This window comes from Cryptomeria japonica, chromosome 6 (assembly GCF_030272615.1).
Source record: "Cryptomeria japonica chromosome 6, Sugi_1.0, whole genome shotgun sequence".
Taxonomy (NCBI): domain Eukaryota; kingdom Viridiplantae; phylum Streptophyta; class Pinopsida; order Cupressales; family Cupressaceae; genus Cryptomeria; species Cryptomeria japonica.
In genome coordinates, this window is record NC_081410.1 from 505,675,208 (window position 1) to 505,695,172 (window position 19,965).

At 35.3% G+C, this 19,965-nt stretch overlaps 1 protein-coding gene across 3 annotated transcripts in view; it reads right to left on the minus strand.

Moving 5' to 3' along the window:
- The window catches only part of LOC131052756 (sphingoid long-chain bases kinase 2, mitochondrial), a 66,462-nt gene extending 55,913 nt beyond the window's left edge, over nucleotides 1–10,549 (minus strand). The window contains exons 1-4 of one of the 3 annotated variants that reach the window (XR_009107502.1): nucleotides 10,099–10,549; nucleotides 9,889–9,965; nucleotides 5,568–5,621; nucleotides 5,320–5,379 (exon numbers count right to left, since the gene is read on the minus strand). Coding sequence is in view for 2 of the 3 variants with exons in the window: in XM_057987354.2 (XP_057843337.1) it covers nucleotides 5,320–5,379; nucleotides 5,568–5,621; nucleotides 9,889–9,965; nucleotides 10,099–10,213 (306 nt within the window). In the remaining variant the exon portion in view is untranslated. The remainder of the gene's footprint in view (nucleotides 1–5,319; nucleotides 5,380–5,567; nucleotides 5,622–9,888; nucleotides 9,966–10,098) is intronic. The other 2 variants (XM_057987354.2, XM_057987355.2) reach the window with 2 other exon arrangements.
- Between the last annotated feature and the right edge of the window lie 9,416 nt (nucleotides 10,550–19,965).

Sequence of the window (19,965 nt, forward strand, 5' to 3'; positions counted from 1 at the left end):
AAAAAAACACATTAAAAAATGTTTTAAATTGTTTTTTTTTCATTTATATTTGATTCTAAGTTGTAAAAGGCATCTCATTTCATTCCATTGAAAAAATAGGAGGAGAAGAGTGAATTGTAAGGAAAAAGAAGAGAGCATAGTAGGGCAACCAGCAAGGAGGAGTAAAATTTCTTCAACAAATCACATTGGGGCAATGTAATACTTGCATTTGGTGCATCAAAAGCTTGTTAGAGAGGATTGGAAAGAGATTGCATTTCATTTCAACCTTCTTATATGAGGGAAGATTGATTTTTTTTGGTTTTTTGGGTGTTTTATAAGCAAAATTTACATTGTTTTTTTTTTAACATTTGTAATATGTATTCATTTCTTTCAAAGAAACCAGCAAACCCTACCATGTAGATTTTTTTTTTTTTTCTCAAAACTTAAAGAAATCAGCAAACCCTCCTATGTAAAAAAATGTACATTGTAGGGTTTGCTAATTTTTTTATGTTTTGAAATGAAAAAAACAATCTACATGGTAGGTTTGCTGATTTCTTTGAAAAAAAATGAATACAAATTCTATTACATTGATTTTTGTTTCAAAATCAAAACATTGCTATTACATTTTTTTTTGTATTAATTTATAATTTAACAACGCACAAATATTCATTTTTTTGTAATTGTGTCTTATTCCAGCAACCTTCAACTTTTGAAAACAATATCTAGTCCCACTCCTCCTCGTAGAACAATCCCAGGTAGAAAAGATCCAACTTGGAAATATACTGAACCTTTTCCCGAGCAAAAAAGAGGAGAGGCAAAATGTAAATTTTGCAAAACAATCTTTCATGGAGGCATAAATAGATTGAAATACCACCTTGCCGGCATACATGGCCATGATGCAGAGCCTTGCACACTAGCACGTCCTGAGGCTATTTGTGAGTGCCAAGTACAATCAGAGACATTTGAGGCTCAAAAAGAAATAAATAAGAGGCAAAGGGAGGAGTTGGCTAGCATTGGTTGTGTTGGAGAGGCTTCTTCCATGCCTCCATATCGTCCTAGTGCAAGTGCTAGTGTTGGTTTACTGCTTTTGTTGCTGGTAGTGCCAGTGGTAGTGGGAGTGCAAGCATTGGTCCTAGAATTCATAAATCTAGGATGGATTCATATTTTGAGCCACGCATTACTCCTGGTGCCCAACCTTCACTTGAGAGCATGGGTTGGAACAAAGAGGTACACGATAAGGCTAAAGGTGCAATTGGAAGATTTTGGTTTTATTGTAATATTCCATTCTTCGCAGCCAGGTAATTAATTTTAGTTTTTATTTGATTGTTTTTAGTTTTTAAGTTTTTTATATTTTTAGTTTGTTTGGTCTAGTATTTATATTTATTTAATTTATTTGTGATAGGTCTCCTTATTGGCAGAGCATGGTTGATGCCATCGCTATTTGTGGGGCAGGTTTCAAAGCCCCTTCTGATTCCCAATTATGTGGCCAAATTTTGACAAAAACGATGGCTAATGTAAAAGCCACATTAGAGGATCAGCGAGAAATATGGAAGAAGGGTTGCACCATCATGACCGATGGTTGGACTGATAGGAGAAATTGAACTCTCTTAAATTTTCTTGTGTTTCTTCTACAGGTGATTGAATAACTTGAATTTTATTTAATGATTCGTATTTCATTTTTTATTTAAGACTTACTGAATGATCATTGATCACTGACTTTGCTTTGTTTTCAAATTTCAGGTGGCACCATGTTCCTGAAGTCCATTGATGCTTTTGCACATCCCAGAAATGCCATTTACCTATGTGAGGTTATAGAGGAGGTCATATATGAAGTGGGTGAGGAGAATGTAGTACAAGTGGTGATCGATAATGCAGCAAATTATGTTGTTGCAGGTAAATTTTTGATGGAGAGGCACCCATCTGTATTTTGGTCTCCATGTGTCGCCCATTGCATTGACCTTATGTTGGAGGACATTGAAAAGATTTCCTAGATCAAGACATGTATAGAGAAGGCAAAAAATATTTGGAAATTTGTATACAATCATGCATGGGCCCTTAACTTAACGAGGCAATACACAGGACAGAAGGAGTTGGCTCGTCCTAGAATCACTAGATTTGCCACCAACTTCATCACACTGCAATCCTTGATTCGGAGTAAGGCAGCTTTGAGACATATGTTTGTTGGGGAGGAGTGGACTTCCTCATCCTATGCTACGAGTGCTACAAGGGTAGATTGCATTTTTTATGAGCCAGGCTTTTGGACCCCTTGTGTTGAGATTGTGAAGGTAAAATTTTTAAGCATTCTACATTATGTTTTATCTTTTAATTTTTATTCGTATTTTTCTTTTATTTGCTTATTTTCATTCACAATTTCACACTTACATTAGCTGATATTAGATAATGTTTCACAATATTTGCAGTTCATTGAGCCCTTGGCAATTCTCCTACGTGTTGTTGATGGGGAGAAGCCCGTAATGGGCTACATATACGAGGGCATGGATAGGGCCAAGAAGGGCATCAGATCTGCCTATGAAGGGGATGAGAGTAAGTATCGTCCCATTTGGGATATCATTGATAGGAGATGGCAGATCCAACTTCACAAGCCCCTTCATGCAGCTGCTTATTACCTCAATCCGGCATACCATTTCCGCCCTGATTTCAAGACAGATGAGGAGGTTCTTAGTGGGCTCTACTCAGTGATAGAGTGAATGTCGCCTGGTCCTAGCAGCAGTATAATTCAGGAGCTAGAGGCCTTTTCTAATGTAGAAGGGGAGGTCTTCTCTCGTCAGCTTTGCAAAGAAAATCGGACAAAAATGCAACCAAGTAAATTATATATTTTAAGAAATTAAGAGCATAATTTTAATTATATGTTATTCAATTTATTATTAATTACTAAATGAGGCTGATTCTTTTTTCTTTGTCTCATCTCAGATAGGTGGTGGCAAATATTTGGTCCTAAAACACCAAATCTTCAGTGGATAGCCATTCGTATTTTGAGCCAACCATGCAGAGCTTCCGGTTTTGAGCACAATTGGAGTATGTTTGAGCACATACACTCCAAGAGGCGCAATAGACTATCTGTGGAGAGGTTGAATGATCTAGTCTTTGTTCATTACAACCTTCGTCTTAGACAGAAACAGGTTATGGACCATGACACCACCCCGATCACGCTAGAGGAGGTTGATCCAGAATCTAAGTGAATCAGTGAGGCTACAAATCCTATCTTTAGTGATGAGGACTTAGATTGGATCGACCAAGTAGATAGAGAGATTGAGGTTGTAGCCATGGCAAAGGAGGAGGTTAGAGCACGAGCAAAGCCAAAGCCAGACCTAGAGACAAACATAGCTGATGTTGGTGAGGGTAGAATGGAGTCACGGGCAAAGAGTATGGCTGCTGAAGCATCCAAGACCTACCTTAGACACCTTCGTAGGAAGGACCCAAGCTCCTCTGAGCCATAGAATTGTAGTTGTTTTACATTTGATTATGTGTGGAACATTTGATGTCATGGATTTCATATTCCATGAGTTTTGTAATATTTTTACATTTGACACTATTTATATATCTATGTTTGCTATTTCCTTCAGCTACAATTTGCGTTTATACTAACGTGATCAATGTATACTTGTGTATGTGAACAAATTAGCTTCTATTTGATGAAGTTATTGAGTATTTAAGGTTTGTTTAATAAAGGGTGCATGAAACAAGTTTGAAATCCTTAAAAATCTCTAAATTTCTTCGGTTTTTCACTTTGCCAAGTCCGCACCGAGTCCGAGTCTTGTTTCTATGGCTTAAATACTTATTGAAGAAAATATGATAATAAAGAGAGTTATCGCTCAGATTAGAACAGCATACCAGTCCTCTGTCCAAGGCAAGAATTATATTTACAAACCAAGATAATCTCCAGTTTTGGTTCAGACCAAAGGCCAGATTTCCTCTATGCCTTTTATTCGATACTGTTCAATGATCCCCTTCGATGCTTCCAGCCCTTGTATCTTGCTGACCGAAAGGATTGGTTGTATTCTAGAGACATTTCTTTATGCCTCTACATCCCTTCAATATGGTAATCGCATCACTTCATAATAATTTGAATTGTTATAGGGATCATGTCTCATTATGTTTTGTTAAGAGACATTGATTAGTTAAGAGACAACGATTGGTAATGCCTTAGTTAAGAGACGTGACCTGTTTTAGAGTAATCGCTGCCTATAAACACTAAAGGCTGATTATCATTGTCTACTGTTGCGGGGACAATCTCTGACACCTGCAGTCCAGTTAGTATTTGCTTCAATAATTAACTTTATTTATTTTGCAGATCACCGATCAGGATGAATGCAATTTTTTTATATATAATTTTTATTGAATATATTTTCTGAATTTATTTATTATTATGTTTGTTTCTAATTACGTTGTTATGATAATGAATATTTACTTATTACATTTTAATTTATTGAATTCATAATTGGGGGCATGACACTATGAGTATTCTCAATGTATTCGAAGTATAGCATCTTGTTCCTTGAAGATAATTTCAACTTTTTTGTTCCAAAGATACAAATCACTGCTTTTAGTAAATCCATGTGGTATAATTTAATTAGAAGCAACTGTGTCATCCCATTTATCATAAAATGCAATTTATTGACACATTTGTACAGCCTCCAAGCTCTCAGAAGAAATGTGTCTTTCTACTACCAACCCTCCCTTACAAAATTAAAAAAATTATAGTACAACTGACACCAACCAGCTTCTTTTTTAACTGGCAACAGAACAATGGATTTCTGCTTTTATTCCACAGAATGCATAAACTCATCTCCCATACTCAATACACCTAGGATGTATTGACCATAGGTTTATTCATAAACTAGAATGGCTTTTCCTCACTGTCACTTCATGGGGTCACGCTCTGGTTTCATATCAAAAAATGACATTGTGTTTCCTTTCTATGTTTGTCCCACTTTTGGGGTAACTTATCCTTTCTATGTTTATCCCATTTCTCAGGGTTTGTATTTCACATAAAAAAAAATTATGGGCAACAATCGCAATAAACCGAGAAATATATATGTTATTATGCTACATATACCAAGTCTTAGTGATTTCCATTCGATTATGAATTGATTAAATCACCACAACAAAGATGTAGATCTTTTTATCAACTACTATGACTATAATATTAATGTAAATAAAAAAATTACTTCATGCAACTTTTAGTGCTTTCTGTTCCTGTCTGTGGAAGTTCAAGCATCACAAAGGAATTATCATTATACCATATTTCTATTTCTTAAGTCAATTGAGTGCAAAAAAAGCCAACATTGAGTGCTCTCAAGCATATATAAAAATGTAGACCTCATGAAGGGTGCCATCACCTCCAACAGCTATCACAGCAGCTGCTCCTCCCTTTATGGCCTGTAGCAAACAAGTTTCAGGTAGATGAAAAATGCAATATCATTTTCTGTGAGAGCATACATTTACTTTTCTTCTTGTGCTTCACACAAAAATTATCTGAATTTCCCAACGTATGTTTCCAAAAAGATTCAAATCTAACATACAATTAAACAGTTTATTACAAAATACAATTAGAACTTCAGACATACCTCTCTAGCAATATCTACTGCATGAAAAGGACCTGTAGTTAGCGATTCGCACACCTGTAAACTAAAAGGTCAGATTAAATATTCCTTCCAAGTAAATTTGCAAACCCGATTTCCTTTGACATGGCCACCAAAAGCATACAATGAGGTATATTGAAAAATGATGAGACTAAATAGCCATCCAACTTATGATCTCAAAAGTCAATCTTCCAGGAATTGTTTTTATGGAAAGGATCCATCTAACGTTGATGCTCAAACCGCAAACATGCTTAAAAGCTCTTTAAAAGAACAAAATGGTAACTTTCTCCCAAATCTAACATAAATGGTATACCTTATACAATGAGAGCATTCGAATAGATAAAAAAAGTATGAACATTGAAAAATGAAACAATCCACTGACACATGTCAATCATTTAATAACTATATGATGAACCCATTCAAGAATTAAAGACGAATTTCTTGAATTTAGGTGGACAGTAAATAGAGTTTAGATTCCCAGTTTCCAAAGCTAATTATTTAAATGATGTTATGTCTTAATGTAGTTCCATTGAGTTTACTTTTGCTCAATGTAATTTCAGTTAGTTCTGCTGCAATTTTTTAAGATTTCTCAATGCTTATGCATTATTTCAAATGTTACAATCTATTATGAGCAGACCTGTATTTAGCTTTTATATACCTCTGTGACTCTGAGTCTGAGACTAGCTAGTTTGCATGTTCAAATTCATTTGCTGAAGTACTTTGAAGAAGTTTTAATGCCCTAATACTAAGCTCAATAATATTCAGATTTACTGCATTAAAGGTATCAGAAAACATCGGTTTCTCTTTCATTGGAAAAGGCTTTCAAACACCAGTGAGATGTAAGTATGTAACCATATTTATGTAGCTTGAGAAGTAACAATTTTACATTCAAAGATCTACTTTGGGCAGTGCTTGACTTCTTAAGGTCATACGCATCAACATATCATTGAACAAAGTTTATACCAAATTCAACCCTAAGTTATCTTGCAACAGTAGGTGAATTTGCTAACACTAACACATAATTTTAGTACTATTTTGAAAGCACCTATTTGTGAGAGACTTTTCAAGGAGCTTTACACTTTATTTTCAAATAGAAACCAAATTTTAGGGTTCAGTGCAACTTGAAGATATTTTTCTTAAAGCCTTGGGGCTTAAGGTCATGTAGAAGAGATAAAATATAACGAGCATTTATGTCATCAGGGATTCAGAAATGGTCAAGTAGAGACAAAACAACATCAGAGATGATTAAAATTAATCAGCAAGATCAATTCCTCTGAAAAGTGGTAACTTATGGTTATGAAAGGCGGTGCCTCCATTCCTATGAAAAGTGGTAACTTAATGGTTATGGAAGGTGGTGCCTCAATTCCTATGAAAAGCGGTGACTCTTCCACCAATAAAGTATAAAGGAGAAATCATTTAAAGGAAGGGCAGGAGGAAAGATGGAATAAAATATTAAGGCATTAAAAGCAGATTTAGGAGCAGACCTAAATCAGAGAAGGAGATCAGATTTGGACATAAATAATTAATTGAGTATACAGCAGACTCGAACATATATTGTGGTCTGTGGTATGAGTTCCCTATGCATAGTTTAATGAGTACTTGCTGATTAATGATGTGTTGCTTATGACTTCATGATATAGAATAATGAATATTATTTCTATCTGTTCATTGCTGACTAATATTATGTTGTTGCTTATGACTGATATAGATATATAGAATACGTGACATAATATAAGAGGTTCTATATATATATTCTGTTTTCCAACCATGGTAGGGGTAATGAGGGATTACAAGGAGGGGAACAGCAATGAGGTACTCTTCTAGGTACAGCACCTCTTGGTGGTGACCAAATGGTCCCATGAGGCCAAGGGGTTACAAGGGGTACTGCCTTTGGGCTTAGAAGGGATGCACTTCCGGGGCACCCCATTGTGAATACTCCTCATCCCTCTATCATGGCGAATTAATATACCAAGAAGTCCAATCATAGGAAGTGGGAAATGGATGGCAAGATGAAGGGGAACAGTTATAGGACACCTCACTATGTACACCACCTCATATGGATGACCCGGACCACATGAGGCCAAGAGGGATGGTATATCCAGTCTTGGGCCTAGGGTAGAGGATCTCTAAGGCACCTTATCAAGTCACCTTATCCTAGCTCTCGTATGGTTGAGCTTCTCCAAACATATTTAAGATATCTTATGATTAAATTGATATTTCAGCTATATACTGTAATGATTCCTAATTAAGAAGATCTGTTTTATGAATTATTGTTGTAAATGGTTTATAACTTGCTTTTGCAGGGTCAATCAGGTGAAAGATATCTCTAACCCTGCTCTTGTTCATCTGGAAATTGTGATTTAGGTCTAAATTAGGGCATTCACAAATAGGGGACATTACAAGGCCTTTGTCTTTTGGTGTTGGCTATCCATCCTATTGAATTTCTAGTTATCATAGTGAGATGATTGGGACATTTTATGTTGTAACATCGATTATCATTGATTCACACCCAAGAGTGCATTAATCAGATTGATTTACATTCTCCTCAATATAAATGTGTTCAATGGATAAATGCATTAGCTACGTGTTGCATGAGTATATAGGTATGCTAGCTTGACAATGATTCACACAGTGAATTAGATTCCATCATGCATGTTGCCACATATTGTTAGATCCTTTGTGATGGGTTGGGCTCCTTTAGTGGTGTACCACGAGGAAGCCTGATGCTTTGTGATAGGGTGGATATCACCTTGATAATGCTCTCTATCTCTCTGCTTCAGCCTACACAGGAAGGAAATGGAGGTGAGTTTGTAAGGCAAGTGTTAATGTACTTACTTATATTGTAATTTGTAACCACTAATTGAAAGAATAGATGACTCTTACATACTGCTTACTTATCTCTTGCAAATTTTGAGTGTGAATCATGATGTGTGCCTATACCCGTAATGTAATATGTCTGCATTTTATAATTATACCAAGCATTATAAATGGACTCGTACAAGTTGTTTGATTGAGCATCTATCTATCCTCTTTTGCATCCCTCCTTATCTTCAAAGTGTTGGCCTCTTTGAAATAGGACGAGTGCCTCATCTTCGATGAAGTCATTATCACTATCAAGATCTAATGGTTCTTCAACAATCTCACTCTTAGCTGACATTCTCTTTCCCATCCTTTTGAAATCAAGTCTACAACTCTTCTCTTTGATGGCCGCTGCCTTGTTAAGCATCAATCTCCTTTAGAACCAAAATCTAGATTTACAGATATAAACCACAACACCTCAATTTACTTCACTCAGATCTCCTTCACAGACCCAATTTATACCAATTAGATATTCCAACAAGAGAAGCTCCCGTGGCAACAGCAAAGAAGAAGCTATATGGATAGATTGCAGGTTGGAAATTAGTGAAAAATGAGACACGATGTAATGTCCCCTTGTTGAAATATGACTTATTAATAAATAATAATAATAAATTAAAATATAAAAGAATAAAAATAAAATTATAAAATTTAGTTAAGTTTAATGAATGGTCAAAAGGCATGAAATAAAAAGTTGTGACTCCCTTAAACATGAGATATAAAAGGGAGAGAAGAGAGCTTCATTTGGGGAGGAAAAAAAGGATGGAGGAAGAAAAAAGGGAGCAAAGGAATTAAAGAAGCATTTATGGGAAGAATATAAGGAAGTGACTCTTTCAAAGGGGCAGCAATGATGAAGGTGTGACTCTCCCTCACATTGGAGGATATAAAGGGGCTTTCATTTGAGAAGGAAGGATCCATGAAATAGAACAAAATATTTCAAAATATCTGAAGCATTAAAAGCAGATTTAGGAGCAGACCTAAATCAGAATTATAAGAAAATCTGGAAGAATGGTATGAACATTTATCAAAGAGATCAGAACAAAAATACAAATCTGCAAACAATAATCAAGCAGGTACCAAATAGGTCACACTAAATACATCTCGGCAGACTACAGACATGAGCTCATCCAGACAACTTTCATCTCAGATTCCAGAACTACTGTTTGTTCTTACTTTACTTGTCCAAGGATGCACTATACTTTACTGTTATGCATTTTGTGTTCATCACGATGACCATTGTTGACCACTTGTAGACATTAATAAAATTAACTACTAGTGAGAAATGGCAAGGAAAGACTCGGGACAGTAACAAAGCATTTAATACTACACAATAAATCAGAAAAGGATCACCGAAGAAACAACTCAAATATCAAATGCTCCATACAATCAAAAAAATTACATATTTTGGAAACTTCACTTGCTTAAAAATGTAATATAGAAGCATACTCACATTCCAGTCTTTACTAAGTCGGGCGTTTAGCTTGGGGAATATTTTTTTCCAGTCCCTCCCAGTACGCCCATTTGCACCTATAACCACAGTCTGCCAAAATGATGCCCTAATTTCCACGCCCCGATCAATTCAACTCAAGGGAGCATTAGCTGCCCAATTAATAAAGGGTATTTATTACTTAAAAATATAAATCCAATTATTATATTATACCGTTGGGATTGACGATGAAAACGTAATCACGCTTGGTGACGGATTTGCTGCGAGGAATGGCCGCCCCGATCTCTACACTGCTACAGATTGTCATCCCACTTGATATCGTCCTCATACTCGAACCTCCGATCTACTGCCCTCTACTCACTTAACACAAACAATAATGTTTCAATAAATAGAGTTGCGTTCTTTCCTTTTTTCCAAGACACCTGCGAAAATGCAGGTAACGGGTGTCTCCGGCTTCTGCTTGGAGCTTTGGTTTGTCCTGTTCACTTCTGAGCATAATCGGACTCCATTTGAATTAATTTATTTCTCTAAATTATTAATTATTGTCGAATTTTGTTTCGTGCCTTGGTAAAATCCAATAGCCAGGGACACGTATAGAAGAAGCGTGTGTTACATCCAATGCGCGACAAGAATCTAGAAATCCTGCCTCTCTTTTGTATTTTCATAGTAAAGCCTGTTTGTGTGTAGTTTGGGAAAATGACATTTAAGATCTTGTTTTGAGTTCGAATTTGTTTTTATGAAGATTTGGATGTTTCAGTATGTTTTAATAGTTGTTATAGTTATAATATTTGTTGTAATATAAAAAATTTATTAATAGTTGTGACTTTAAAGTTGTGTTGATGACAAGTATTCATAATTGAATGATGTATTCTTTAGATCTAATAAGCAATAAATCATGTGATACCACATCAATGTACCAATAAAACATGACTTAGTGTATCGCTATTGATCCTCTCCCCTAGTTTGTTGGCTTTGTATTTTTGTGTGATAAGGTTATTTGAGGTAGGAGATTTTCCTATTTATTAGCTATTTAAAACCTTGATCAAAGTGACTTCGCATTTGATGTTGGGGTCGTTTATTTGAATATTTATGAAAATAGTTTTGAAATGACTTATGAGTTTATTTTAAAGGTAGTTTATGAAGTAATTCTCATGTTCTTGGTGTTATTTTGTATGTTTTGATTTTGAGAATGCTTACAAATGACTTGAAAATTTTACCCATTTCAAGTACTTTATAGAAAGACTTCTCTTTGAAAACATGCTTAAAAACTAGACCAACTCTACCTAGGTCCCTCATGGGGTCCATGTAGAGGCCATTTAAAACCTTATTAAGGGTTTATTTCTCTTTTATTTTTGTTGAGATCATTAATTAGCAAGGCCCTTGGTACATTCAATCTTCCTTTTTTTTCACATAGACTTGAGACTTGAATTTATAAAGAATTCTCTCTCTAACTCTTAGTCTAGGTTGAACTCCCTAGTCTTCCCTTACCACTCTAGCACTTCTTAAACTATATAGTTCTCTCTTTAGAGTGAGTAGTTCTTGTTAAGAAAGAGCATTTCTTTTTTACTTGTCCTTAAAAAAGGGTTTATGTCCAAGTTGACTTATCCAAGGATCTTGAGGAGTCCATCGAATTTCAAATAGGAACTTAGAGCTTCATCTAACGGATCATGTATCTCAATCTATCAAAAACTTGTTATTAATTCCAATATTTAGACCATGAAATTTAAGATTCCCCTTGGTTATACACCACCCCAAGCCTCCACCCAAGTAGCCTTTAAGGGATCCTCCATCTTCAAAGGGGAAAGCTAGACTACTACTATGAGCAACAAAATAAATGTTCACAAATGTATTGATCCACGACTACAAGTTTAAAAGTCTATTAAGGTGAATGAAGCTAGTAATTCTCAACCCAAATGGGAGTCATTACAAATGGTTTCCTAGCCTTGGTTTAAGAGAATGCAGATTATTGCTACCATCTCATCACACTATATACCTATCCACCTTCTTCTATCTCTAACCATTTTCATAGTCAAAATTTGCTTTATGCCAAAAAGGCTTGTGTTGGGTTTCATTCCCCATATTCAACAGTACTTATGAAAACTATTTTTTTTAAAGAATCATCATAAAGATCATGATGAGATCAATGATGATGACATGACCGTTGACTTCAAGAATCTTGTTTGAATTTTATTTCATGGAATGTTATGGGTCTAGCTAATCCTATAAAGAAATATATCACGTGGAATGTTCAACAAATATTTTCCAACCTCGATGTTCTTTACAAGAGTTAAAATTATAGGTTTTATTTTTTATATAATCCATTGTGTCATCTAACCAAAAAATCACTTTTTACATAGTAATCATGAACTTGGTCAAGGAAAACTTGACACTTTCATTTTTCTTAGGTGACAATCACACATAGTGGTTCATGAATATGACCCTATTAGTTAAGGGTCCTCTTTTATACTAATAACCACTCTCTTAGTGTAGTTGATATTATGCCTATAGTGATGTTGAAAGATCTAAATTGTGTCACTAGATTGTGGAGTCTATACCCACTACCTCTTGAATCCTAATGGTAGTTTTTATCGCGCTAATTGTTTGTGCGATATGTTGACTAATTTGAAAGGTATATAAATCATTTTTAGAATTCTTGACAAGGTCACAATGTGAAAACAAGCTATTTTTCCTTTGATATTTGATATTAATTAAAAGTGGAACCCTTGTTGGATGATATCTTTTCAAACCACTTTTTGATCTAATTTTGTATTGATTGGAAAATGATGGAGCACAAAATGCCCAAAACATAACTATTTCTAAACATGTATTTGTAGAGTCACCTACCCATAGTGGTTGGCATTCAACATGCTTGGAATCTTGAGGCACATCCCATCCATGGGGTTAGATAGATTTAATGGCAAAATGATGTCATCAAATGGACAACTCATTGTTTACAAATTTATATCCATCAACTAGTATTGTTTTATCATTACTCGTACAAGGCTAACACCTCAAAGCTCTACTATATCATTATCAAGCTAGAGATGCTAAAATTTTGTCCCTTTTTATAGTTGTGTTTTGTCCACCTTCACTAGTAGAGTAATCATACAAATCAAGGAGCTCAATTGAGAACCCAATTGCATTGGCTTAAGATTGGTGATAAATTTCCAATATAATTATTTCAATAGCTTTAAACTTGCAAGTTTCTTAGAGAATATTAGCAAGTCCTTTCTCAACTTTATGACATTCTCCAAGCTTTTGTCTAACACTAGCAACAAGTTTTATAGGCACAATTGTCTTCAATAGAAATTGAACAAGTCTTAACAATGTGCAAGTGTGGTCCCTTGTAGGATATTTTCTTTGTAGCAAGCCTTATGAGACCAACATCTCATTTTGACATATCTTCATGAAGTGGAATTTCCTATGACTAATGACAAAGCCCTTGACTATGATATTTTTTTGTTTGAATTCTATAAATTCTTTTAGGGAACTATTGGACCTTGACTCTTCCACTTTTACCTAAAACTTTTTCACAAACTCTCTAGGAACAAATAAAGGCAATACGTAAATTAACTCTTAAAATAGGTGATCTTGAATAAATTTGTAATTGGTGACGAATCACTTTGTTGAATACTTCCTACAAGATCATGGGCAAGGTCTTTATGGTTTGAATCCGTCACTTTCTTACACCTATTATCCACCCAAATAAAACTAGTTTCCTTAAGAGGAAATACATCCTAGTCAATATTGTTGTTGTTTAGAAGGGCATGGAATGGACTAGGCACTCTTAATAGTGTATTTTCATAAGTATTGACTTCATCAAATAATATGACTTAATAGAATGGCCCATTTATTTTAGCCATACTTTAAGTTCTTGGATTTGACCCCAATTTCCTTCAGTTTATCCAAATTATCTTTGTCAATGCATCAACTTTTCTCACTATTAATAGTTAATATTTTTCTTCCTTTAGGATATTTTATTCCATTCACCAAGGACGACATCTAGCTCTAGCTGCAAATGTCCTCTAGCTCTAGCTCTATATGTTCATCTAACTAAAGGCTTTGGTTAGTTGCTTGATAATGTAGTCTCACAACAAAGGACTAAAGGTATATCTCTTCCTTATTCCCCTCTCTAGCTTTTTAATGGTCATTTTGTTGATGTCTTCTTACTCGCTTTTATAAAAATGAATAATAGGAGTCGTGCTTTGCAATTTTTGAACATCTTTTGCCTTAATTTTGGCTCTAGTATTTGATGTAACAACACAGTGCTATTGCTAATCCTTCTTGATCAAACCCTCTTAGCTTGATTACTACAACTAGAAATATATTTACCATGGACAAGTATTTAGGTTTATTGATATTCCCTTTGCTTTCCAATTCTCCTTTGCTACTCTTTGGCAAGCTATACTAACCCACATCAAGAAAAATTATGCTTTTGGATTGCAAAGCCATTTTGTCTCACTAGGAAATTCTAGTTCTATTCCAAACTGTCTACAACTAACATGTGTATTATTCTTCTTGGTAGGTCCCCTTCAAATCCTCCTACCAAAATCTAGAGATATTGCTCAAAGACTTTATTTGGGCCTCCTCAAAGCAAGGAAAAGGTTTTCATCAAATCATCTAGAAATCAATTGCCTTCCTCATGATTTTGGTGGTCTAGATTACTTAATGCTTATAGATAGGATTTGGCTTTCTTTCCAAATGCATAGTCTAGGCCCTAGATGACAATGAGGCTTGGAAAATTATCCTACAACATTATATTGTTTTTTATGCTCCTCATTGATGAAAATACCGGCAAGGATTAGAGCTTTGTTCCATCCTCATTATTGTAACAAATAATAACTCTTTTTTTTTTCTAGATCAAATTTTCTTAATATTTTTTAAAGATAAGAATAATGGCATGTTCAAACTAATTATTTAGTAACATCTCTAAACATTAACATGTATGCATCATCATGGATATATAAAGAAACATTTTCCATTCAATTAAACTCATCACTTATTCACATCCAAATGCAAACTAATTTGTCATTTCAACTGCTTATACATAATAATTTTCATCAAACAAGTGTACACATATAACATATGATTTTATATCTTCTCATGTATACATGGTAATACAACGACTCTCTGAATAATCAAGTCCTTGACGGTATTCTACTATAAGAGGGAGAACATCATCAAGGTTTTTTTCCTCTAGTCATAGGCATGCACGGTCCCTCGCACACCTTTCAACTTGAAGTGGTCCTACCGTTCATGAGGATAGAAAATAGAGAAGTTTTATGAAATGTATCATGTCATCCAAGAACTAGTGTGGTGTACTAATTGTTGGAATCAATGAACACTGAGAGGGGGGGAGTGAATCAGTGTTCTGCAATTTTTTATTTTAACAATCTGATCTTTAAACCACTTAATGCATATGAAAAGAAGTGAAGTGCAGAAACACAAAGCAAATATCAACAACACCATAACACCAAGATTTTTATGTGGAAACCCGGTTAAGGGAAAAACCACGGTGGGATTCAAACCCACAATATTAATATACTCTGCTAAAAGTATAGAAATATTACATAAGGGGAATACACATGCATTCAGGCACACTGCCTAGAGCTCACTACTCAATTACAAGGGCTACAACCCTGGAAGGCTCATTGCCTTATAGAATGTCTGTGAGAGATTACAATGTACTTTGAACTATGAAATTGCATCAACAAATGCTTGAGTATAGTTTCGGTTAAGCACAAAATACATATTCATACGTTGCTCTACAACTTTGCTCTATTCTAATAATTTGCATTATACCAGAGCTCTGATCTCCATCATTCACATGAGAAGCTACACAAAATTTCTCATATACACTTTGCACATATTCATCAATCTAAAAAATGATCGTATAAACTTGTCTTATATATTTGCATCGCCGATTTAGGTCATCATCATGTCAACTTCAAGAACACGAAACAAAATATGAAACGTGTTCACAAGTCAACTCAATTCCATCTCCAATGTATATGCAGACCAAAACAAAAAGTCCACACGCTTCCCACATGACGACTCCTCAACCTCGAACACATAATCAATCACCAAAATCGATATGCGAGATCCGCAAATAGAATCACCACATGTTACCATAGATATGCATTGTTCTTGCTAAAAACATGATTACCAAATCTTCTAACTTGCACAAAACTTATCACCGGAGGCCACAATCCTGGAATAAGACATAATACATATCTACAAACTTTCCCCGAAATCTGCAAAGCACAATACTTAACCAAAATAATCTACCAACCAAAATTGTACACTCTGTCGGATACCCTATTCTTCTCACCAGATCTCACCGGACTCAATCAATCTTCTAGAATGAATGAATTATAAAGTACGGATACCAAATCTGATATGAGTTTCCATCAATGACAACATCTCAACATGCATCCAGTGTCTCAAAATGACTTTGTCGCCAACAACAATGAAGAAAAACTGAGAGGGGGGGGGGGTGGGCGGGGGGGGGGGGGTGAAACAGTTTTCACCGCATCAACAAACTTAACCACAAAAATAGATCTGATAAACTGCAGCAATAACAAAGATAATCAAATTGAAATCACAACACACAACACCAAGATTTTAACATGGAAAACCCGGTTAAGGGAAAAACCGCGGTGGGAACCTACCCACAATAAGATGATACTCTGTAGTAGTATGTGAAAATATTGCAATGGGGAATGCACATGCATTCAGGCACACTGCTTAGAGCTCACTACTCAAAATATAATGGCTCGGAAGGCTAAAACCCTCAGGGAAGTCTCATTGACTTACAACAAGATTCAGACTACAATCCGGAAGGAATGAACTGAAAGAATAGCTTCTCCAAATGCCTAATGATAGTTCTGGTTAAGCACAATTGTCTGCTCTGCAACACCAATCTTTGCTCAATCACAATGTTAAAGGATGAATCACTTATTCACACATACACCACTCTCTGATAATATGGGCACAACCTCTATATCTAAATTACATGACAATACCACCTATTTATACAATTCATCAACCTTGACAACAAGGTCGGCTAAACCCTCGACTCACAATTACAAAATTACATCACAAGATACAAAGATTAACCATCGGGCCAATAAAATGATATACATGACATAACATGGACCTAATTAAAATCTCCAAACATGCAACACCACCGTAAATCACACCAAGATCAACTGCAACACTCTACACCACCAGGAAAACCGCATAACATGAAGAACATCACCGGTTCAGCAAAATCACTAAGAACACACACAAAAATCAATGTGGATCATCAAGACAAGTAGGAAACAATTAGGAAACACCAACAAGCATGTTAGAATCATTGGTAACAGCTGCACCAACACCACTTATCAAATCTTCATCAATCAACATCTGAACCTCAAGAACACTCACACAACAACAACTGTCATGAAGAAAGATAACTTGTGGAGCACCAAATTATGAACCATCTGAGATGAAGATACACAAGACCATCCCAAACTGTCTCCCAAAATATCAGCTCAAGATCTAATCACACTGAAATATACTAGAGGAAACACTAAACTCTGCAAAGCACTAATTAGAAAAACAAACTGCAAAACTGGATCATTTGATATGATCAATTAAGCTTTCCAGATCACCAAATCCAATACATAATAATATAATAATACTATAAATACTCCATACACCAAACCATGATCCCAATAAACCAATCTGCAATCACCAAAGCAAGAATATGTTAACATCAATGACAACAACATATCCTAGCAGTAGCAATGTCCAACAATCTCCCCCTTTGGCATTGATACCAACATATGAATGTGAAAAACAATCAATTAAAAGAAAGAAAACAACTCCAACAATCTCCCCCTAAGATCAAGCAGATAAAACAATTTTTCACATGCTTCTCTCCCCCTTTGACAGCAATGCCAAAGATCTCAAAATAGAAAACCATACTCACTCCCTTATAATATAAAACATGAATCTCTCCCCCTTAAAACACATAACTAGACTACTCCACCAGAGGAGCAACACCAACTCATCAATCCAGATAAATAAATAAGACTGTGAAGTCCACCGGATTGATGCAACATAATGCATCTAGTTCTCATCAGGAGGGGTGGATACCCCTAACTTGTCTTTCAAATAGACAAATGTATTTGTAGGCAAAGGCTTAGTGAAAATATCAGCAATTTGTTCCTCTGTAGACACATATTCCAACTTCACTTCCTCTTCACTAACTTTTTCCCTCAGGAAATGATATTTGATTGACACATGTTTAGTCTCTGAATGTTGCACCAAATTCTTTGACATGTTAATAGCACTAGAATTATCACAATATATGACAGTAGTATCATCATAGATAACTCTGATATCCTTCAACATTTGCTTCATCCAAACTAGTTGAGTGCAATTACTAGAAGCAACAATGTACTTAGCTTCAGTAGTAGATAAAGATACTGAATCTTGTTTCTTGCTTGCCCAAAAATAATGCTCCACCAGTGGTGCTCTTCCGATCATCAACATCACCAGCCCAATCATCATCAATGTAAGCACATAGAATGAAATCATCATTCTTCGGACACCATAAACCATAATCCACAGTCCCCTTCAAATATCTAAATATTCTCTTAACAACAGTGACATGACTCTCTTTCGGATCAACTTGATATCTAGCAGCCATGCACACAACATGCATAACGTCAGGCCTAGTCTGAGTAAGATATAGTAGTCCACCAACCATAGATTTGTATAAAGATTGATTAGCTTTCGAAGATTCGTCATTTTTAGATAATTTGCAACCAGTCACCATAGGAGTTCCAACCAGTTTGGAGTCATCCAACCCAAACTTCTTCAGCAATTCCTTCACATATTTAGTTTGAGATATAAAAATACCTTTTCTAGTCTGTGAAATCTGCAATCCTAAGAAAAATTTCATTTCTCCTATCATAGACATCTCAAATTCTTTCTGCATATCACTGGCAAACTTCATACTCAAGTTATCATCTCCTCCAAAGATAATATCATCAACAAAGACTTCAAAAATCAAGATGTTATCGTTCTCAATCTTAAAATACAGATTACTATCAGCAATCCCTTTATTAAATCCTAATTTCAGCAAGTACTTATCTAATCTAGCATACCAGGCTCTAGGGGCTTGTTTCAATCCATAAAGAGCTTTCTTCAGTTTGCACACCATGTCTCCATCTAATAATAAAAATCCATCAGGTTGCTCAAAGTAAACTTCTTCCTCAAGATCACCATTCAGAAAAGTTGACTTGACATCCATCTGATATACCTTGAAATCTTTATAAGTAGCATATGCAAGCAACAATCTAACAGCTTCAAGTCTGGCTACCAGAGCAAAAGTCTCCTCATAATCAATTCCTTCTTTTTGTGAATATCATTTACAAACCAATCTTGCTTTATTTTTTACAACTTCATTGACTTCATTCAATTTATTCCTAAATACCCATTTAGTACCAATAACATTCTTATCCTTAGGTCTAGGAACAAGCTCCCATGTGTTATTCTTTTCAATCTAATCTAATTCTTCTTTGAGAGCTCTCATCCAATTTTCATCTTTACAAGATTCAACAATATCTTTAGGTTCAACTTTAGAAATCAAACATACCTCTTCAACAACTAGCCTTCATCTAGTCATGACACCTTTTTTTTTTATCACCAATAATCTGATTTTTTGAATGATTCAATCTTACATACCTCAGGGTCTTTTGATTATTCTAATTTTCAGGTTCTTGCACCTCTCCACCGGCAACAGTAGCATCCAGATTAACTATTTTTTATTAAGCAAAAATAGGTTTTGAGGGGACACGAAGCCCCTTACATCACAGATTTAAAGATAAAGCATTAGATAAACATAAGAGAACCTAGGACATAGAAACAAAACTAGTTGCAAACCAAGAGCGAAAAACCCAGTAGCCACCGAAAGACCAGCAAAAGGGCAGCGAGATGCTAGCAAAAACAACAACACAAACTACCTACTTAAAAATGTCTAAAGCCTATGAGGCCTCCTTCTCAAGCAACAACATAGCCTTGGTA